We start from the raw sequence: 23,859 nt of genomic DNA, 5'->3' as shown, positions 1-23,859 counted from the left end.
ACTGACCTGCCATATCCCTTTCACTCTTCCCTTATCCCTGAGGCCTGGGTTGGAATGTAGCTTGGGGGCAAGGAATTTGGGAGGTACAAGGCCCAGTGATGATTGGTGAGAGCTGTATGTATCATCAGCCTTGCTTGGGAGCCCTTCTCTCACTCCTTACAGCGCTACCTTGGTCAAACAGGTATTACTAATAGATATTTTCTATTAGTAATAGCTTGCTAAAATCCCCTATTTCAAACCAAGCCTGTAGATTTGTGTTCCACAGAGGTAGAACGCCTTAGTTTTATTGAGCATGAATGTTTTATGGGGGAGAAAAAGACATGATCAGCTTATAGGACTACTTTCTTATTTTATGGTTTTCTCAGTAAGTCTCTTAAGGACTATGAAATTATTACCATGCAAGTTACCATTAGAGTTACCATACCAGGGAAACTAGCAACAAACCCAGTCCAAGATGGAAACCTAACATCTTCAAGGCAGCTAAGAGTTTGCCCATCATCTAAGAACCTTTCCCCAAGTGTAATCACAGTAGGTCACATGAGTCAAAGAGAGACAAATACTGTTGTTAATCAAAGAGTAATGGCCTCTGGGTTATTAGAAGTGGTGACTCAATAAGAAACCAAATAATTCCCTGGTGATGCTTAAATGTGGGCAATTGTATTCATTAAAAACTCCTACCAGTGAAGCATGCTGAGGGTCAGATAACAAGTTGTATAATATTAATATTGACTGAAGATTTAGAACGAGCATGTGCTGATGGAGAAAACTGGTATAGAAGGCAAGGGCTCAGGATGGTTTTCTGACTCCTTGTATCCAATGGTACATGCTTTCCAGTGAGACAAGATTACAGTTATGAAGTGACCAAATCTCCAAGTGAAAAGGTGAGAAATTAGCAATTTAGGGAAAAAAAAATTCAGTATTTTCAATATAAGCCTACATTCAATCCTTAATCCTCAGAAAACATTTTCAAAAATTAATATAGCTTTGCATTTAATAAAGAGTTCCAGGCTGGTTGCAGCGGCTCACGCCTGTAATCCCAGCACTTTGGGAGGCCGAGGTGGGTGGATCACCTGAGGTCAGGAGTTTGAGACCAGCCTGGCCAACATGGTAAAACCCTGTCTCTACTAAAAATACAAAAATTAGCCGGGAATGATGGTGGACACCTGTGATCCCAGCTACTCGGGGGGCTGAGGCAGGAGAAATGCTTGAACCCAGGAGGCAGAGGTTGCAGTGAGCAAGATCACACCATTGTACTCCAGCCTGGGCGAGAGAGTGAGAATCTGTCTCAAAAAAAAAGAAAAAAAGTTCCAAAGTTTCAATTAGAAATACCTGTCTTGTGGGTTTGTAAAATTTTATGCTGCTTATGACAGCACAAGATACTGTTAATTTTCCAGTAAACATATTTTCTTTAACCAAAAATTAGATGACAATAATCTAGGAAATACTTTACATTTGCATACAGAAGAATTCCGTTAGATTTTGATACAGGCTTCTCAGCAACTCATTAATACATTTGAGAGCCTGTTATGATCCACACATATTGTTCTTTCTAGGTGGTGTGGATACAAGTCTTCATTGAGTTTGCTTGCTATTGAATGTAATTTGATGTCTAACATGTATATATTAAATACGAAATAAGCCATTTCTAGATAGTCTATGGATACAAAATATTCTGGAACAGGTATGCTTATTTGTTAAAATAAGCATCATCCATGATTGCTGTAACACTACAGCAGAGTTGCAGGGTTGAGTAGCCAAAATAAGAAAAATTGTGTCAAGACTGATAATGTATGTGGTGCCTACTTGATGCTTATTGATAATGTGATGGATATATGTGATGAAGGAATCAAAGCTGAATTTGAATTATTATACTAATGATAGCATTATTTTCAGTTCATTCTAAAGACCTCTTGTATTTACAGTTAAGTCTTTCCTTAAAGACTTAGTGTGTAACTGAGGACTATGTACTTTTTAATTAGATGTAAGTAATTTAAGACTAATTTTATTTATCAATGACTAATTTTATCTAAATTTATCTAAGACTAATTTTATTTATCAAAGACTAATATCTAATATTAGATATTTCTTTTTTTATTTTTTTTTGAGACAGAGTCTCGCTCTGTCACCCAGGCTGGAGTGCAGTGGCCGGATCTCGGCTCACTGCAAGCTCCGCCTCCCGGGTTCACGCCATTCTCCTGCCTCAGCCTCCCGAGTAGCTGGGACTACAGGCACCCGCCACCTCGCCCGGCTAGTTTTTTGTATTTTTTAGTAGAGACGGGGTTTCACCGTGTTAGCCAGGATGGTCTCGATCTCCCGACCTCATGATCCGCCCGTCTCGGCCTCCCAAAGTGCTGGGATTACAGGCTTGAGCCACCGCGCCCGGCCAATATTAGATATTTCTAATAGATTATCTAATATCTAGTATTAGATATTCTCATACGTAGTGAGAAAAAGCAAATAAGTTTTCCACTAAGTATCGTTCTTACCTGGTGATTCAAAACCATGTGAACCCCATGAGTACGAATATCTGTGGCGAACTCCCCCAGGAAATCCAGGATGTCCTCAATTGTGGCTGCATAGGGAAGACCTCGAAGGCGTATACAGTCTCTAACATTTGTAGGGGGCACAAATTGCTGAGGTAGTACTGGAATAATGGGAGGGGTTGGAAGTGGAATGAGAGGGGCCGAGGAGAATCGATTCAGCACCTGTACTCAAAGCAAAACAGAAGTGATTTAGAGCTGTGCTACTCCCCTGCTTTCCGCAGATCAGCAATGGCATCACTGGGAAGCTCGTCAGAAATGCAGAATCCAGCTCCACCCCAGACCTAATCAATATGACTCTTCATCTGAACTAAATCTTCAAGTGATTCAGAAGTACATGCAAGTTTGAGAAGTAATGGAGAAAGGGATTCATGCATTTCAGCAGGGAAAGCATGATACTCATTTTTGTCAAATACACGGTGAGGCGTACAACACAAAACATTTAAACACTTAGTGTCTACCTGTAACAATGTATCACTATCTATGAGGGACTATTATCCCTAAAGCTGCCGCTTTTATACAATTCTGAACATATCACTAAATGTGGACTTTTGTAGCAATGCATTAGATATCATTTCACTAAGTACACACTATTCCCCTCATTACCTTCATACTCCACCTCCAAACCCAAGAAATAGAGAATGACCCAGTAAAAGAATCAGGCCAAAAATCACTCTGGATTATATTAAAATATAATGAATAATAGCACAAGACAGAATGGGTGTATATAAAGAACTGAAAAGAATCATTTCTTGGCCGGGCGCAGTGGCTCAAGCCTGTAATCCTAGCACTTTGGGAGGCCGAGACGGGTGGATCATGAGGTCAGGAGATCGAGACCATCCTGGCTAACACGGTGAAACCCCGTCTCTACTAAAAAATACAAAAAAAACTAGCCGGGTGAGGTGGCGGGCGCCTGTAGTCCCAGCTACTCGGGAGGCTGAGGCAGGAGAATGGCGTGGACCCGGGAGGCGGAGCTTGCAGTGAGCTGAGATCGGGCCACTGCACTCCAGCCTGGGAGACAGAGCAAGACTCCGTCTCAAAAAAAAAAAAAAAAAAAAAAAGAATCATTTCTTGACTATAAAGATGAATAGTAATTTAGTTTCCCTGTGAATTTGAGACAGTGGTAAGACACAAGATCTTGAATATCTTCTAGATTCACAGAATTCACCTTTCTTGGAAACAGATGGTGATAGGTCAGGCGAATTTTAGACAAAAGACTGCCCTTAGGCAACACTCATATTACAAGGCTCTTGTCCACTTTTGCCTCAGAGCATGCCAACTAGTTCATAATACTAGAAGTCCTCAGGCAAATGCCATCTGTGGCATCTCCAGGTTTTCTGAACAACTTAATCACTCTAGCCTTTAACATCCCATAAACTGACAATACAGAAGAATCAGTGAATGCCTCCCCAAAACATGCACTAATTTCCCCACTCACACCCTGCTCAGTTGCTGAGTAAGAGGGGACAAAAATCAAACAGCACCACCAGAGAAACGGCATGAAAAAGAGACACGAAGACTTTAATAAGAAATTATATAAACAGGGGCTGGGCACGGTGGCTCACACCTGTAATCCCGGCACTTTGGGAGGCTGAGGTGGGCAGATCACGAGGTCAGGACATCGAGACCATCCTGGCTAACACTGTGACACCCCAACTCTACTGAAAGTACAAAAAAATTAGCTGGGCATGGTGGTGGGCGCCTGTAGTCCCAGCTACTCGAGAGGCTGAGGCAGAAGAATGGCGTGAACCCAGGAGGCAGAGCTTGCAGTGAGCCGAGATCGTGCCACTGCACTCTAGCCTGAGCAACAGTGCAAGACTCCGTCTCAAAAAAAAAAAGAAAAAGAAAAAGAAAAAAGAAATTATATCAACAATCCAGACACAGCAAAAACATTAGAAGAACAAGAATAGAAAATTAGTGTAGTAATAGATAAACTCAGGACAGGAAATGGTGAAGCATCTCATGATACCTGACAATTAAGAGGTGCTCAAATATTTATTGAATAAAATGATTACTAGTAATGAAGAAAAAACAGTGGAAGAACCTATGACTAGTTCAAAACCTATTAAATACATCAGGAAGGATGGAGAAGTAGAGAGAACACACACCCAAAAGCAACTCATAGTAGAATCATAGAGAGGCAGCCTACTCTATTCCCAAACCAACACACAGTAGCCAGGACCTGCAGTAGCTTGTTGTAGGCCATGATTTCATAAAAGAAACTCTCCTTCCAAGTAAAGATCTGAAACCACATCTCTATCTAGTTTTTTCTCCTGGTTTGGGAAGAATGCGTGCCATGTTTGAAAACTCAAGCACATTTTAGAGATTCAGCACTTATGACATTTTCAAAAAGGTATAAAAATTTTTTTTTTTTTTTTTTGGTGGGGGGAGACAAAGCCTTGGTTGGTCACCCAGGCCAGAGTGCAGTGTGATCTCAGTTCACTGCAACCTCCGCCTCCTGGGTTCATGCGATTCTCCTGCCTCAGCCTCCCAAGTAGCTGGGACTAAAGGTGCACACTGCCACACCCAGCTAATTTTTTTTTTTTTGTATCTTCAGCAGAGATGGGGTTTCACCTTGTTGCCCAAGCTGGTTTTGAACTCCTGAGCTCAGGCAATCTGACCGCCTCGGCCTCCCAAAGTGCTAGGATTACAGGCATGAGCCACTGCACCTGGCCAGATTTAAATTTTAAACTGTAAGAATGTAGCTAGTTTAGGGTTCAAGAGCACCAGTACAATGGAACACAAAAATAATTTAGAATTTCACCTAAACTTATTCTAAGTACAAAAATCATTTTGGTATTCTACTAGGTAAAAAGGTTCTTAACTTTGCACAATTATTTAAAATCACAACATATAATGGGATGCAGAAGCTACACAAGACTCTGATGAACTCACAGAAATAAGTAAGTATCCTAAATACTTACAAAGCAGATCTGTGGAATCATTTGAATCACTATTCTACTATGGGACACAAATAGAGCAAATTGGAAAAGCTATGTAAAGAGCAAGTTGGAAAAGCAGTCTATACCATTTCTGCTACAAAGAAAAACTGATCCCTGAAGACATGTTCAGCTGGTGGCTGGTAAGTCAAGAACAGTTGAAAAGCTTGTGATTCTGTAAATGGTTTAATGCCTAGATCTCAGTACATTTTTGAGGAAGTGATTGCCTCATTTTGTGCCTCAAAAACGCTGAAAGTAGCCAGGCGCAGTGGCTCACACCTGTAATTCCAGCAGTTTGGGAGCCCGAGGTGGGTGGATCACCTGAGGTCAGGAGTTCGAGAATAGCCTGGCCAACATGGCGAAACCCCATCTCCATTAAAAATTCAAAAATTAGCTGGGTGTGGTGGCAGGCACCTGTAATCCCAGCTACTCAGGAGGCTGAGACAGGACATTTGCTTGAACTGGGGCAGGCGGAGGTGTCAGTGAGCCGAGAGTGCGCCACTGTACTCCAGCCTGGGCGACAGAGTGAGACTCTGTCACACACTCACACTCACACACACACACACACACACACACACATGCGGAAAGCTAGTAAAAACAGGACAGAGCTCACCAGCAGGGTATGAAACTGATGAAGTCTTTTGGGAAATAACATTTGGCAACACATTAAAAACCTTAAAAGCTCACGCTCTATATCCAGTGCTACAGAAATCAAACTGATGACAGTTCAAGCATTTTACATAGAAATGTCTTACAGTAGAAAAAGATCAATCTAAATGTACACTAGAGGAATTTCTAGATAAAGTATGCACTTCCATGAGATATTTAAAGATGAAACTTTTCAGACATGGGTAAACTTTCAAGATACAGTTTTAAACCAGAATACAAAATTCCAGCTATAGCAGTATCCCATTTCTGTAAAAACACATAGAATGTTTTCTGTGTGTGTACAGGATAACAGTGGCTATCTCTTGGTTATAGAATCAAGACTATTTTCATGCAGTTACACTTTCAGTATTTTGCCAGTTTTATTTTAACATAATGAGTAATGTAGGACTGTTTTCAGAGATAAAGAACAGAAATCAATGCAAAGGTACAACATACTCGTTTTTAAAACCAACCTGCTGAACTTCAGCTGCTGTGCTCCTGAAGAGTTCAATGTATCTTTTACCCAACAAGTCTTTATGCTTCCTTAATGCGTTCTGTGCATATTCCTCACAAGCAAAGAGGACAAAAGCGTCCCCTGTTGGCCTACCATCTGGGTAGGTGACAAAGAGGATGCCTTCCTTTCCCCCAGTAATAGGGCAATGCTGTCCAAAGAAGGCCACCACTTCTTCCGCTGTGGCCGTGAAAGGGAGCCCCCGCATGCGGACAATGACTTGATTTTCCTTGGAAAGAAACTGGGCTACCTCATTGGAAGTACCTAGGGAAAACAAATACCAGGAAGCAGGGAGAGAAATAGTTAAGACATCAACATTACCGATTTTAAAGTGATAACAGCCCTGCCAATGTATTGAGTTCGTAATGAAGACCCACACTCCCATTGAATTCAAAATAACATCCTAGAAATCAGAATTTTCTCCTACTCCTCCCCTTCTTCATAAAACATCCTTTTTATTTTAGGAAGCTGGCAACACAATAAAATCATGGGCTGATCACTAGTAAGTCATTGTGGTAGTTAAAGGCACAGGTCCTGGAGCCAGAATGCCTGGGTCCAATCTTGGTTTTACTGCTTACTAGGGCATAATCTTAGTCCAGTTCAATTCTGTGCTTTTTCTGGTCTGTAAGATTGCCTATGTCATAAATTATGAAAATTAAGTAGGGTAACAGATATAAAGCACTTTGGCTTTAAAAACAAAAATCTTTTCCTGGTTACTGCCCCCCCCCGAAAACCATCTGCAAGTAACTCAATTACTTTTTTTTTTTTTTTTTAAATTAAGAAAGGTTCAAACACTCTTGAGTAAAAACAATAGTATAATGATTATATGGGGTACCTACTTTCAATATTGATCAACATTCTGCCTAACATAAAACATTTTGTACAGTGTTGTCATATAGCAAATACTTAAATGTGTATCTTTGAAACTCGTACACTAGTAACATTTTCCCTAATAGCAAATTCTCCTTTGTGCTTCTTTTTTTTGAGACACAGTTTTACTCTGTCTCCTAGACTAGAGTGCCTCAGCTCACTGCAATCACCGCCACACAGGTTCAAGTGATTCTCCTGCCTCAGCCTCCTGGAGTAGCTGGGATTACACAAACACACACACACACACACACACACACACACACACACACACACACACCCCTACACCTCTCCTGGATAATTTTTGTATTACTAGTAGAGATGGGGTTTCGCCACATTGGCCAGGCTGGCCTTGAACTCTTGACCTCAAGTTATCTGCCTGCCTTGGCCTTCCAAAGAGCTGGGATTAAAGGCATGAGCCACCAAGCCCAGGCCCAATAGCAAATTCTTATCGCATTGCCCATATACAATGAAATCCCAGAAACGATATAAACATTAATTGACTTTGCCATCTCCAAGTTGCAATGCATCTATCACAAAATGTCAAGATTTAGGTAAAACCACAGCAACTCCAAATATATTTGGCCCCAAACAATATCAAACATTGCTTGGGAACTCTGGAAATGCTCCTAAAGTCCTGAATTTTGAAGCCTTAGAGTTTATCTAAAGATGAACTGGAGCAAAAATATACCAGCAAATTGTGTTAATAGGATGCTGCTCCTATAAGTTCTATAGCTGCAAAATTTTCACCGGGGCTATGTAATGCGGGAATACAAATGTTCTTTTACACAGTGAAAGTCATCTTCATATAATTTGGCAATAGGTGTCAAATGGCTGTTGAAAAGGTCCACAATTTTTTGATTCAGCTATCCTTCTTTTAGAGATTTATCCTAATGAGTGGTGCACACAGAGATTTAAAACTATTTACCACAATATATTAAAGTCAAAAGTTGGAAATGAGTTCTAAATCCTCAACAGGGATATTTTATTTATTACAGACAGAATCTCGCTATGTTGCTCAGGCCATTCTCAAAATACACCAAGGCTCAAGCAATCCTCCCTGTCTCAGCCTCCCAAGTAGCTGGAATTACAGGCACAAGCCATGTGCCCAGCTCCAACAGGGATGTTTTAAAATATTACGGTACATATAATACTATGTAGCAATTAATATTTAAGAAAATTGAGTAATGTAGGATGTTCATAACACATTAAAAGGAAATTATAAAACAATATGAATGAGCAATAGAAACTTACAAATTAGATACATGTGTAGAAAAAAAATCAGACAAAAAGCACAGTGAATGTTTTATACATCTGTTACTTCCTTTAAAGTTATTAATCACTAAATAACTGGATAAAAACCACATCTGTTCCACCCTCTTTTTAACCATATTACCGTAAATATGTATCCAAAAATACTGTGAGACCCAAAACTACCATGTTTCTGGCGACTCGTGTTAAGTTTAGAGAAAAATTAGAAGCACATGTGCAATAATCCCAGGTATTGCAGCATAGTTCTTTGAAAGCAGTTTTCTGACTCTTTTCAAGAATATCATTTCCTGGCCGGGCACAGTGGCTCAGGCCTGTAATCCGAGCACTTTGGGAGGCTGAGGCAGGAGGATCAATTTGAAGCCAGGGGTTCCAGACCAGCTTGGCCAACATGGTGAAACCCCGTCTCTATTAAAATTACAAAAAATTAGCCAGGCGTGGTGGCACACACCTATAAGCCCAGACATTTGGAGGCGGAGGCACAAGAACTGCTTGAGCCTGGGAGGTGGAGGTTGCAATGAGCTGAGATTGTGCCGCTGCACTCCAGTCTGGGTGATAGAGCAAAACTCTGTTTCCAAACAAAACAAAACAAAACAACCTAGCCTTTCCATATGCATACAACTTCATATCACCTTTTCACCTTCGTATAGTACTATTTTTAATGGCTATTTAACTATAGTAGGCTGGCTCAAGCCTTAAGACAAGTGTTATACATTAAGCTCACTGTTATTACCGGAAGCTTCTACTTCTGGGGAAGAAAATCTATTCCCATGTTACAGTAGAAAATAAAAACCATTCATGACCCTATTTATCCACTCTTGCTAAATTAAATATGCAAAATTTTCATATTCTTATTAACTAAAGCCACATTATATAAAAGGCACTTACCACCGGCAATTTTAAGAAAATCTTCACCTGTTGCTTTGTAAACCTGAGAAAAGACAGAGAAGTTAGTGTTTCTGAGCCTATGTTAATTCTCATTCGCGATGTCCAGGGGTTCAGATTTTGAGGACATACCTCAATATACCGGGTCCCCATGTGATGTTTGTGCCTCTGTAGTGCTAGGTCTCGGTGCTCCTCACTTACAAACCTAACCAGAGCTTCTCCATTCCTTCGACCCTGAGCATTCAGACAAAGTGCTGCACCTCCCCTTTGAGAATAATAAAACAGATGGCAAGTAGAAAAAAAAATACAGTGAGAGAAAAAAAGATAGAAAATCCATTACCCCTGTGGGATTAAGTAAAATAGATATTGAAGAAAACCAACTTGGCAATATTGAGTCCTTTGAAGAATCTTGCAATATCTTGATCTGAAGACTGCCATGGTAAACCTCGTGCCCTGACTACGGTGTTATCATCAATAAGTTCCATCTTGCTGCTGTGGATGAAGCAAAACTTCAGGTTGCATGATAAATGCCAGCAAGTCAGACAACTATTACCCCCTGCAAGACAACTGCCTAGTTACACAGGATGTATTATTTGGTGTTCAGACTACCAATACTACTCGATTTTCCTTATAACCTCAAAAATTACATGGGTACAGCTCAAAGTACTGTTTAGGTGGTTCATTATAGAAAGATGGCCATCTGGGTAGGCCCAACACAGCTAGCTCACTCAGCAAATCATCTATCTATCAAAGCTGAGGAAGGCCAGGCGTGGTGGCTCATGCCTGTAATCCCACCACTTTGGCAGGCTGAGGTAGGTGGATCACCTGAGGTCAGGAGTTCGCGACCAGCCTGGCCAACATGGTAAAATCCCGTCTCTACTAAAATTATGAAGATTAGCCAGGCATGGTAGTGTATGCTTACAATCCCAGCTACTTGGGAGGCCGAGGCAGGAGAATCACTTGAACCTGGAAGGTGGAGGCTGCAGTGAGCTGAGATTGTGCCACTGCACTCCAGCCTGGGCAATAGAGTGAGACTCCATCTCAAAAAAAAAAAAAAAAAAGAGGAAATGTTTGCTTGGCACGCTCATGTCCTGAAAGTTCCTAGAATCCCAAAATATAGGTTTGAATTCATTCTCAAATCTAGCCAGTATACATGTGGGGTTTAAATCCAGTTTAGCAGCCGAATTTAGGATCAGAATAAAGCTGACAAGTAACCCGCAAGAGGAATATGTGTGCATGGTAAGAAGTCTGCCATTAAAATATCCCCCACATCAAACCAGGGAGCCATCCCAGAGAATATCCATAGAAATGCCTGTGAGTTCCTACACCTTAATGACTCACTTGCAAATCACTTATTATATTTTTTGACACCTTTTGATGTCTTATCCCTCCTAAGTTCATATTTTCAGTTCTCTCAGGACATTTTCTTAATAAGTCACTTTCTTCATAACTAAATCGGCCTCAAAGTCTCTATGGGCAAAGCTGTCAGAAGTTTCTATTCACTTCAGAGACCAAGCAAATACTCAATTCATTAGAGTGATTTACAAACAAACAGGTCTACCTGCGATCACTAACAGATACCACTTCATACTTCTCCCCAGCTATTTCCTTGGCTTTAAAGTAGAAACCTATATAGCCAGGCACAGTGGCTCACACCTGTAATCCCAGCACTTTGGGAGGTCAAGGTGGGTGGATCACATGAGGCCAGGAGTTTGAGACCAGCCTGGTCAACATGGCAAAACCCCATTCTCTACTAAAAAAAACAAAACTTAGCCAGGTGTGAGGTGTGATGGCACACATCTGTAATCCCAGCTACTGGGGAGGCTGAGACACGAGAATCGCTCGAACCTGGGAGGCGGAGGTTGCAGTGAGCAGAGATCACACCACGATATTCCAGCCTGGGCAACAGAGCAACAGTGTCTCGAAAATAAATAAAGTACTTATAGAATGTACGTAAAATTTTATCTCAGTAAAAATTGTGAACTCTATTAAAGCCTACAAGTTCTCCTTTGGAAATTTTCTAAGTGAAAGATTGGATAGTTTGGGGAGACCAAAATAATAATCACAGATACGAGCATATAATATACTTAAGGTCAGGGTGACTAAAGATGCCACTAAGTCATTACATTTTATTCCCAATATCCAAGCTCTAAGTAATACAACCTTCTTTTACAGATGACCTAACAGTGAGAAAGGATAGCTAAAAGGATTAGTAAAGTTTCTAAAATATGACAAGAATTAAGTGGCACAATATGAACAAAAACAAGTTAAAGGCCAGGTGCGGTGGCTCACGCCAGTAATCCCAGCACTTTAGGAGGACGAGGCAGGCAGGCAGATACGAGGTCAGGAGATCGAGACCATCCTCGCTAACACGGTGAAACCCCGTCTCTACTAAAAATACAAAAAATTAGCCAGGCGTGGTGGCTGGTGCCTGTAGTCCCAGCTACTCGGAGGCTGAGGCAGGAGAATGGCGTGAACCTGGGGAGCGGAGCTTGTAGTGAGCCGAAATCATGCCACTGCACTCCAGCCTGGGCAACAGAGCGAGACTCTGTCCCAAAACAAAACAAAACAAACAAAAACAAGTTAAAAAGCTCAAATAAATAGTACTTGAGCACTTACCAAGTCCCACTTTCAAACTTGTAATTCACTCTCTCTGGATCTGAAAACCTGTGATCTAAAAATGAGAACATGCAAGTCATCATTTAGTGATTAGGGAGACAAAGTTGCAGGAGGAAATTTGAGTATAGGTAAGAGAAAAATAGTACAAATTCTGGACTGCACTACTATAAAAGCAATACTTACTATAAGGCTCTGAAATCATTGCTAAAATTATATTCCCCATATCTTCAACTTGAGAGGCTCCATATCGAGAGACTGAACTATTCTTCTCAAAATTTAAATCTGTGAGATTAAGTTAAGGAAACACTTTGGAAAGGTAAAATCAGGTTACTTCTAAATCAAAATTAAACCTATACCAAGCCAAGAGAGGGAAGATGGATCTAGCCGAGCTTCCTTTAGAAATCTCAGAATGGCTGCCTCCCATCAGTCAGTCATTCAACTTAGCCTCCAACTGCCCTTTTGGGTAAAAGGGCCAAATCAATCCAGTCCTGAGATATTACCAGGAATACGACTTTTATCTATCCAGTTGTAGCAAATGAATACTGAGCATTTTCATTTCGTTTCAAATCAAAGTATGCAACAAAGTTAATTAGAATATTTAATTCTCTGAAGCTGTAAAGCACATACAAGGCAATGACCATGCTGATTTCAAGATATGGTGACGTTATCAATACAAGGTATTAAATGACTTTTTTTGGCCTAATGTTTGAGATGGACACCGCAGATTACTGATGTGACATTACTTCCACATTGCCACTTTTGCTTAGAAATTCCATTATAGAACACTTTCGGAGCCCTGTAGGATAGTCCGCCTTTGATGACAGCAGATGCTAGTTCTAGACAGCAAATTATGGAAACAATTCAAGCACTCAGAGTCAACACAGGCCAATGTGCTTCTTTACCAAAAGTATACTCTTCAAAACACATAGGTCAAACTTGGTTTGAGGGTGAAACCAGGAATTCACATGAAGTTTTGTGAATCTCTCTAAAATACGGATGTGTTTCCATCAAATAGAGGAATACCTTGAAAATATGGTAGGCTTGGTTCTAGAGCACTATACTAAAGTGAATATCACAATAAAGCAAGTCACACAATTCTGTGGGTTTCCCACTACATATAAAAGTTATGGTTTGACTGTACTAAGTATTCAATAGCATTATGTCTTTTAAAAAATGTACATGCCTTAATTCAAAAATACCTTGTTGCAGACGGGCACAGTGGCTCACACCTGTAATCCCAGCACTTTGGGATGCCGAGGCGGGAGGATTACTTGAGACCAGGAGTTCGAGACCAAGCCTGGCCAATATGACGACCAAGAGACGACCAAGCCCGTCTCTACTAAAAATACAAAAATTAGCCAGGCATGGTGGCACATGCCTGTAATCCCAGCTACTCACGAGGCTGAGGCAAGAGAGTCGCTTAAACCTAGGAGGTGGCGGTTGTCATGAGCTGAGAACACCCCACTGTACTCCCGCCTGGGCGAGAGGTAGACTGTGTCTCCAAAAATAAAAAACAACTTAACAACTTTGTTGCTAAACATGTTAATCATCTGAGCCCTCAGTGAGTCAATCTTTTTGCTGGTGGAGGATCTTACCTAGATGTTGATGGCTGCTGATGGATCAGGGTGATGGTTGCTAAACGTTGGGGTGGCTGTGGCAATTTCTGAAAATAAGACAACGATGAAGCTTGCCACATCCATTGCCTCTTCCTTTCATCAAAGATTCCTTGGTAGCCTGTGATGCTGTTTGAGGGCACAGGCAGAGTTGACTTAGTGTAATTCTTGGTTTTGTTTGTTTTGTTTTGTTTTGTTTTTTTTGACAGTCTTGCTCTGTCGCCCAGGCTGGAGTGCAGTGGCACGACCTCAGCTCACTGCAACCTCTACCTCAGTCTCCCGAGCAGGTAGAATTACAGGAACGCGCCACCATACCCAGATAATTTTTGTATTTTTAGAGATGGGGTTTCACCATGTTGGCCAGGATGGTCTTGAACTCCTGACCTCAGCTGATCCACCCGCCTCAGCATCCCAAAGTGATGGGATTACAGGCATAAGCCACTGCACCCGGCCTCATTTTTGTATTTTTCAGTAGAGATGGGGTTTCACCATGTTGGCCAGCCTGGTCTTGAACTCCTGGCTTCAAATGATCTACCTACCTCAGCCTCCCAAAGTGCTGGGATTACAGACATGAGTTGCCACACCTGGTCAATTTAGCATAATTCTTCAGAACTCTAGGATTTTTAGAATGGTTAATGAGCGTTAGCTTCAACTTAAAGTCACCAGCTACATTAGCCTATAACAAGAGAATCAACTTTTGAAGCAAGGCATTGATTTATCCTCTCTAGCTATGTTAGTCCAGGATGGCGTCATCTTCTAACAGAAGGTTGTTTCTAGTACATTGAAAATCTGCTGTTTAGTGTAGCTACCTTGATCAGTTAGCTAAATCTTCTGGATAACTCACCGCAACTTCTCCATAAGCACTTTCTGCTTCACTTTGAATTATGTCGTAGAGATGACTTATTTCCTTCAATCTCGTAAACCAATCTCTGCTAGCTTTTCTTCTGCAGCTTCCTCACTTTTCTCAGCCTTCATAGAATTGAAGAGACTTAGGGCCTTACTTTAGATTGCACTTTGGCTTAAGGGAATGTTGTAGCTAGTTTGATCCATCCAGACCACTCACACTTTCTCCATATCATAGCAATAAGTATATTCCATTCAAATTACGCTTTCCTATCTTCTATAAATGACAAGTGGGACCTAGCCTTCTCATCTTTGCTCAGATTAACACCCTATAATGTTTTGCTTTCTTATCATTCATATATTCACTGGAGTATTCAAGAAATTTTCCTTTATGCAACTTGGCAAATCATCTGGTACAAAAGGCCTGGCTTTTGGCCTACTTTAGCTTTTGACGTGTCTCCCTGACTAAGCTTAATCATGTCTAGCTTTTGATTTAAAGTGAGAGATATGCAACTCTTACTTTCACTTGAATGCTTAGATGCTACTGTAGGGTTAATTGGCTTAATTTCAATATTGTGTTTCAGGGAATAGGGAGTCCCAAGGAGAGGGAGAGAGATGGGGTTGGAGAGAGACCAGTTGGAGCAGCTGAACACACACAACATTGACCAATTAAGTTTGCCACCTAATATGGCCCTGCTTTGCTGGCCCCAAAACAATTACACCAGTAACAAAGACCAGTGATTACAGATCGCCACAACAGAATAATGACAATGTTTGAAAGGTGAGAGAGACAAGTGAGCAAGTGTTGTTGGAAAAATGTTGTCAGTAGACTTGCTGAATGCAGAGTTGCTACAAACCTTCCATTTTCTTTTTTTTTTAAACAAAACAAAACAAAACTGGGCAGACACGGTGGCTCATGCCTGTGATCCCAGCACTTTGGGAGGCTGAGGTGGGAGGATCACTTGGACCCAGGAGTTCAAGACCAGCCTGAGATAGCAAGTCCTCATCTCTACAAAATAACAAATTGGCCTGTCATTGCAGCTACTCGGGAGGCTGAGGTGGGAGGATCGCTTGAGCCCAGGAGGTCAAGAAGTACACCACTGCACTCCAGCCCGGGTGACAGAGCAAGATCCTTTCTCAAAAATAAAAAAAAGACAAAATACAACAACTGTGAAGCACAATAAAGTAAAGCACACTAAAACAAGGTGCACCTGTGTGAGCAGACCCTAATGTGCCCCGCAAAACCTAACATTGACTTTCTAGCCCTTTACAGCAAAAGGTTATTGACCTCTGACCTATTACAGAAGAATGGAGATTGCAAAAAGATGGCCAGATAAAAAGGATGCCACAGGAATGTTTGTCAATCAGTCTCAAAACAGAATATGGGGAAAATTTAGATTTGAAAGGAATATAAAAGTATATTCCATTCAAATTAAGCTTTCCTCTCATCTATTAATGGCAGGATTACCTAGCCTTCTCAACATTGCTCAGGTACCACGCTCTAAAGAAAGCACTCTTATCTTAATCCCTGAACCAAACTAGGCCACAAATGACCCACCAAAACTGTTCTTGGCCACAATCGTCAATTTTAGAGTTCATTAGATACTATTCCTATAATGTTATGCTATCTTCTTGACCGTCTTAACATTTCCTGGGTGTAGGCCCCCATCTTCCTCTGATCTCTTTCCATCTATCACCATCTCTATAGCTTCCAAGGATCTACTGACTTAAACGGTGGCATTTATTGGACACCATTTTGTGCCAAACACTCCCTATTTCTTCCAATTCTCATAATAACTCTGACAGATAGATTATAGCAAAACCAAACAGTTGTAGACACTAAGGCTGAGCATGGTGGCTTATGCCTGTAATCCCAGCACTTTATGAGGCTGAGGTGGGTGGATCACTTGGAGGTCAGGAGTTTGAGATCAGCCTGGCCAACATAGTGAACCTCTGTCTCCACTAAAAATACAAAAATCAGCTGGATGTGGTGGCGCATGCCTGTAATCCCAGCTACTCAGGAGGCTGAGGCACAAGAATCGCTTGAACCCGGGAGGCAGAGGTTGCGGTGAACCGAGATCATGGCCGCTGCACTCCAGCCTGGGTGACAGAGCAAGACTCCATCTCAAACAAACCACTGGGATTGAGTGATGTTCGGTAGTTCACCCAGTCACCTGGCTGCTGGGTAATGGAGGTGGGATTACACGACAACTGTGATTTGACTATTGAACAATAGTGTGTGAGAAGTTTTATAAATTCGTAGATAAAAGTCAACTAAAGCAGACAGAGATCAAAAGTAAAAATGGAAAGCATTCCTGCCTGGTTAAAAATAGACTTGTAGCTGAAGAATCATTGTAATGAATTCTACTTTTTAACTAAGGATATGTTCTTGACATTTGGCTACCTTGGTGCCACACAACACGTCCCAGCACGTCTCCCTTTGAGCCGTCACAACCAGGATCAGCAGCGCTAAGCTGTGTAACAACTTGTAAGTCACCCAACCTCCTGAATGCCCAAGCCATCTCCTTACACACACACACAGCCTCAGTAGGCCAGTTTCTTCAATCTATGATCCTTAGCATCACTGAAAACGAGTGACAGAGAGGAATGAGAAAAAAAGTTTTAGTAGTAATTCTTTCCCCTATCAATTTATAAGTATATATTGAATTACTTGCTACACGTCTGATCTTGAGGGAAGGAAAGATGAGTCTGTGCCTCCTGATTTATAGCTCCTCATGCAACTTACTCATTCTGCCCTCAAGGCAGCCACAACAGCACAAACAGGCTTAGCCAGCTTTACAAATGAGAAATGCCTCAAGGAAATGAGGAAGGGTACAGGCAGAGGTGGTGGGAACAAAACTCATCATTTCAGGCTGCAAATGAGCAAGTAAAACTGTATATGCATGTTAGAGGAATCTAGAGACTTGGTCTATATATTAACAGGAGGGACACTTTCCTTATGACCACCACTGATGAAACAGGCTTGAGGATTTAATTCACACTTGTGTTAGCTGAGGATATAATTCAGAGAGAAATTGTATGAAGTTTATCAATATTAGCTTATCTACTTAAAAAAGTTATCCTTTCCAACTACCTAAAATTGGTCACATCTGGTTTCAGAACATCCAATTTTTACTTGTAAATAATATCTTTTTAAACTAAGTTTTTAATAAGGTGATACATTAACTCAGACAAGTTTAAACTGTTTTATAATTACTCCAATTCGAAGTTTCATCTGAAAGCTGTTTTCCTTGCCACAGAACCCTCACAAGGTGTTAAGTCCATTTCTATGGTTTACTTTCATTTATTGTACAGTAACACAATTTCATGTTGACAGGCTTATAATACCTGTGCTAACGAACAAAGGAGTAGCTGATAAAACATAGCAAGAAAAAAAGAGAAAAGTTGATTAGTCTTCCATCTAAAAACTGAATTTTCTAAAATCATGTGATAGAGATGTTACTCTTAAAAGAGTTGCCTTTATGGGCCCGGCGCGGTGGCTCACGCCTGTAATCCCAGCACTTTGGGAGGCCGAGGCGGTGGGGGGGCGGATCACGAGGTCAGGAGATCGAGACCATCCTGGCTAACACGGTGAAACCCTCATCTCTACTAAAAAAAATACAAAAAATTAGCCGGTGTGGTGGCGGGGGCCTGTAGTCCCAACTATTCAGGAGGCTGAGGCAGGAGAATGGCGTGAACTCAGGAGGTGGAGCTTGCAGTGAGCTGAGATCGCACCACTGCACTCCAGCCTGGGCGACAGTGAGACTCCGTCTCAAAAAAAAAAAAAAAAAGAGTCGTCCTTTTTATTTTTTTTGAGACTAGGGTCCTGTTATGTTGCCTAGGCTGGATTGCGGTGGCTATTCATAGGTGCGATCCCACTACTGATCAGCACATGAGTTTTAACCTGCTCTGTTTCTGGGACAGTTCACTCCACCTTAGGCAGCCCTCCACTCCACTCCCGGAGGTCGCCATATTGATGATGAATTTACTGCGGATGCTGGATGGGCATACCGCACTACAGCCCAGAACTCCTGGGGTTCAAGTGACCCTCGCACTTCAGCCTCCAGAGTAAGGATTACAAGCGTGTGCCACCAAACCTAGCTGTTTGCTTAATTTATTTATTTTTTCGAGACATGGTCTCACTGTGTTGCCCAAGCTGGAGTGTAGTGGCGTGATCTCGGCTTACTGCAACCTCCACTTCCCGGGTTCAAATGATTGTCCAGCCTTGACATCCCAAGTAGCTGGGATTACAGACGAATGCCGCCATGCCTGGCTAATTGTATTTTTTGTAGAGACAGGGTTTCACCACGATGGCCAGGCTGGTCTCAAAACTCCTGGGCTCAAGTGATCTGCCCACCTCAGCCTCCCAAAATGCTGGGATTACAGGCCTGAGACACTGTGCCCAGTTTGGTTGCAAAATTTTAAATTTAAGTTCTACATATAATCTGATATATTTCAAAGTGAGCTTTGAAGGAAACAAAAAATGTCACCATAAGAAAATATAACCAGAAGTCAAAACAACCAAAACTATTTAACAACAGCAATAAAATGCTGGGGGAAAAAATCTAAAACCTAGGTATGAGCTGAGAGGAGTGAAAAACGTAAAAATAAAATTAAAAAAAAAAAATAGAAGCCAGGTGTGGTGGCTCACCCCTGTAATCCCAATACTTTGGGAGGCCAAGGTGGGTGGATCACTTGACACCAGGAGTTTGAGACCAGCCTGGCCAACATGGTGAAACCCCATCTCTACTAAAAGTAAAGTTAGAAAATTAGCCAGGCATGGTGATGCACATCTGTAATCCCAGCAGTTACTTGGGAGGCTGAGGTATGAGAATCCTTCAAACCCGGGAGGTGGAGGTTGCAATGAGCTGAGATCGCACACTGTACCCTAGCCTGGGTGACAGGGCGAGACTCCGTATCAGGAAAAAAAAAAAAAAAAAAAAAAAAAACCACTCAGACACAGATACACACATACTTAAAATCCTACTTTTGTCATATCCCAACCAGCTGTCTCAGGTTAATACAACCTTAGTTTTAAACCTTACTTCCCAGCTTTTTTTTTTTGGTGAGGCAGGATCTTCACACTTGAATGCAGTGGTGTGATTAAGGCTCACTATATAGCTTTGACATCTTGGGCTCAAGTGATCCTCCCACTTCAGCCTCCCAAGTAGCTGGAACCACAGGAGTGTGCTTCCACACCTAGCTAATTTTTAGATTTATTTTTGTAGAGATAGGATCTCCCTGTGTTGCTTAGGCTGGTCTTGAACTCCTGGGCTCCAGTCCCCTTGCCTTAGCGTCACAAAGTGGTGAGATTACAGGCATGAGCCACTGCACCCAGCCTCTTACTCTTAGAGGATAAAAAATAAGATCCCTACCTAACAAATATTACTTCTTGGAGATATTATTGTACTGAAGAGTCATGCAGAAGGATTTCCAACAAACCTAGTAAGTCAATTATACCCTAGAAGAAATAAGATGGAGGTAGGGTCTCATTCAACAAAGGATATTAAAAACTTTACTTTGGAAAAAGACACTTATATGGGATAAACAAATTAGGAAAAGGAGAGACTCCTTGATAAGTCTTCCGAAGCTTTCTAAAACAAAAGGATTAATTTGAAATTTCCAAACTCCCATTTTAAAAGTAAAATATTTTATGTTTTTGAGATGGAGTCTTGCTGTCGCCCAGGCTGGAGTACAGTGGCACGATCTTGGCTCACTGCAACCTCTGCCACCGAGGTTCAAGCAATTCTCATGCTTCAGCCTCCTGAGTAGCTGAGATTACAGGTACCCGCCACCACACCCAGATAATTTTTGTATTTTTAGTAGAGACGGGGTTCCGCCATGTTGGCCAGGCTGGTCTCAAACTCCTGACCTCAGGTTATCCACCTGCTTCGGCCTCCCAAAGTGCTGGGATTACAGGCATTACCCACTGTACCAGGCCAAAATATTTTATAATTAAAACAAACCACACTTAATTAACATCAGTCTGAGGGCTGGCAAGGAATATGCAGTATTTCTAGTCACTTCACTCACTGCAGATGACAAACCAGTGTCCTTGCTGATTTGGCTCATGTCACGCCAATGTGATGCCAGAGAATTCCTTCCCCCTCCAGCTAACAAGGTCAACTACTGGCCCAGCTTATCTGTATACTTGATGATATATTATATATATTAAAATCCCTTCCATACACAGAAAAGTACCAAGGAGGATTCAGTGTTAGCCTTCACCTTTACAGCAGGGCAGTGAAGGTTTGTAAAATTATAAAGCCCCAGCTCATTTCACTGTTAGAATAAACTCCTGACTTTCAAGTTTACCTGTACTAACATGTAGCTGACACTTTGAAAGGTCTACATCTAGTCTCACATAAGGTTAAAAAAAATTCTATGTATAAAATAGTTTATATAAGTTTTAAAACAATAAGGAAGTCATTTCCAAAGTCCCTTACCAGCTGTTTCTCCTGTTCTGAGACACCCGACAACCTGGTAGGGTCCACAGGATCAGTCAGCATTGCAGAGTGTGGAGCAGGCTAACCACCAGCTAAGTGGCAGCACACACTATCTCATTAATCCTTATACAATAGTCTTACCCATTTTAAGATGGGGAAACTGAGGCTGAGGGGTCAAATAAATTACCCCCAGTGTTCATGTTCTTAACTACTATCCTATTATCCCCAATTGTAACCTATAGGAAAAACAGGCTAATGTCACACACTAATAGAGCACACATATGTGCACACACACCCCCCATGAATCCTTTACACCCCCAAGAAGTGATGAAACATACACACCCTACTAACCTTTGAATGGGCAGGCATGAGCAGTTTAGTGATTTTTCCTGATAATGAAAATTTGCCCTAGTGAAATGGCAATCGTAATCATGTCAAACAGCACATACGAATGCAATACCCTATCATGGAATACATATTTTACAAAATTAACTCTACTGCTTTACGGTTTGATATGTGCTGAACAAACACAGGATATTAACTTAAAAGGGAGACAACCTATTTGAGGTAGCCAGCGTGCCTCAAATGATTGTATGCATTCTAAACTATTTCACCTTGTATATTGTTGGATGCTAGAGCATCTAACTTAAAGACAAAGCCTCTAAGCCTCAGTTTCCCTAGCGATAAAATGGGGATGAAATCTCCCCACTGAGCCGTTCATGGCATATGTAGTAAGCAGTCAATTGATAGTTATTTTCACCTGTCCTCCTTACCATACTTTCAGAAAAATAAGATCTTAATAAACGCTTGGCAAAGGGATGTAAACACAATATTAGAAGTCTTGATTAGTGAGAATAAGTAAGTTCCTGACAAACAGCTAACAAAAAGCAGGTTAAGAAATCAGGAGGAAGTAATTCCATCCAACATTAGTGGGGGAAAAAATGAGTTAAAAAAAAAATGAAAGAAGCCATTTACACAAATGTCCTTTCAGCAGGAGACAACTAGTATTAATTTCCCTAAAGGATCTAAGATAATTAAAAAAAAAAAAAAAAAAAAAAAAAGCCCCAACCCCTATCATCACACCCTCAACACCCACATTTGATTAAGTAAAAAGCTTACAACATGTAATCCACAGTTTACCTGCTAGATGAGGTCTCTCAGCTAGCATCACATGATTCAAAAGCAGGCAACAATAAAACTGGAATAACTCAAAGGCCTAATATCAACATCAGAAATGTGTTTTAGGACCAGGCACAGTGGCTCACGCCTGTAATCCCAGCATTTTGGGAAGCCGAGGAGGGCAGATCACCTGAGGTCAAGAGTTCCAGACCAGCCTGGCCAACATGGTGAAACCCCGTATCTACTAAAAATACAAAAATTAGCTGGGCATGGTGGCACATCCTGTAATCTCAGCTACTTGGGAGGCTGAGACAGGAGAATTGCTTGAACCCAGAAGGCGAAGGTTGCAGTGTGCAGAGATTGCACGCTGCACTCCAGCCTGGGCAAGACAGAGACTCTGTCTCAAAAAAAAAAAAAAAAAAAAAGTATTTTTGAACAAATACAAAGACAAAAGAGGGAAAGAAGTGCCAAAAATAAGAACCAGAACTACACTCATGAAATTCCTGGTCAGGGTCAGGTGGGGTGGCTCATGCCTGTAAAACCAGAACTTTGGGAGGCTGAGGTGGGTGGATAACCTGAGGTCAGGAGTTCAAGACCAGCCTGTCTAATATGGTGAAATACCGTGTCTACAAAAAATACAATATCAGCCAGGCGAGGTGGAAGACTCCTATAGTCCCAGCTACTTGGGAGGCTAAGGCAGGAAAATCGCTTGAATCCGAGAGGTAGAAGTTGCAGTGAGCCAAGATTGTGTCACTCCAGTCTGGGCGACAGAGTGAGACTCTATCTCAAAAAAAAAAAAAAAAAAGAAAAAGAAAAAGAAAAAAATTCCTAAACCCTTTCTTTATCAAAATGGTCCTACTTTTTCATTTACATGGCACTTCACTTACAAAGCTTTCATTTTGGAATACTCAAGATTAAAGTTTGGCTCGGCAGACACTAGTAACTCCCAGGAAAGCAAAGCTGCTGTGTGGCAGTGTATACTCAGCTCAGACTTTGTGACTCTACAAATTGGGTTTTAGTCTCTTCTTCCATTAGAAATACGCAACATTGGCCTGGCACAGTGGTGCACGTCTGCAGTACCAACTACTTGAGCCTAGGGCACAGGAGTTTGAGGCTACAGTGAGCCATGACCATGATAGCATTACAGCACCAATGCACTCCAGCCTGAGCGAAAGTGAGACTTTAGGGGGGAAAAAGAAAGTGACCACACTATAATTTTCTTTCATCTTCCATAAATGCCTTGAAATACTGCATATTATTCAAGTTCCACATATTGTTCTTTTAAATGCAAGGCCTGGTTGCTTTCCCTCACCATTCCCCCTGGAAAAAAGTCTGCCTTAAACACAAAAATTGCAGTGAGATATAAAAAATGACACTCTTCCCATATGATCCAGCAATCACACTCCTTGATACTTACCAAAATAAATAAAAATCCTAGGCTGAGCGCAATGGCTCACACCTGTAATCCCAGCACTTTGAGAGGCCGAGGAGGGCGGATCAAGAGGTCAGGAGATCAAGACCATCCTGGCTAACATGGTGAAATCCCGTCTCTACTAAAAA

At 41.4% G+C, this 23,859-nt stretch overlaps 1 protein-coding gene across 8 annotated transcripts in view; it reads right to left on the bottom strand.

Moving 5' to 3' along the window:
• The window catches only part of ESRP1 (epithelial splicing regulatory protein 1), a 70,316-nt gene that overhangs the window by 35,820 nt on the left and 10,637 nt on the right, over positions 1–23,859 (bottom strand). For all 8 annotated transcript variants that reach the window (XM_015145703.3, XM_015145705.3, XM_015145707.3 and 5 more), the window contains exons 5-11: positions 12,462–12,560; positions 12,279–12,333; positions 10,041–10,151; positions 9,792–9,924; positions 9,663–9,705; positions 6,601–6,902; positions 2,487–2,705 (exon numbers count right to left, since the gene is read on the bottom strand). In XM_015145703.3, coding sequence (XP_015001189.2) covers positions 2,487–2,705; positions 6,601–6,902; positions 9,663–9,705; positions 9,792–9,924; positions 10,041–10,151; positions 12,279–12,333; positions 12,462–12,560 — 962 coding nt within the window. The remainder of the gene's footprint in view (positions 1–2,486; positions 2,706–6,600; positions 6,903–9,662; positions 9,706–9,791; positions 9,925–10,040; positions 10,152–12,278; positions 12,334–12,461; positions 12,561–23,859) is intronic.

This window comes from Macaca mulatta, chromosome 8, assembly GCF_049350105.2.
Source record: "Macaca mulatta isolate MMU2019108-1 chromosome 8, T2T-MMU8v2.0, whole genome shotgun sequence".
NCBI lineage: Eukaryota > Metazoa > Chordata > Mammalia > Primates > Cercopithecidae > Macaca > Macaca mulatta.
This window is presented reverse-complemented; position numbering and strand designations above follow the sequence as displayed.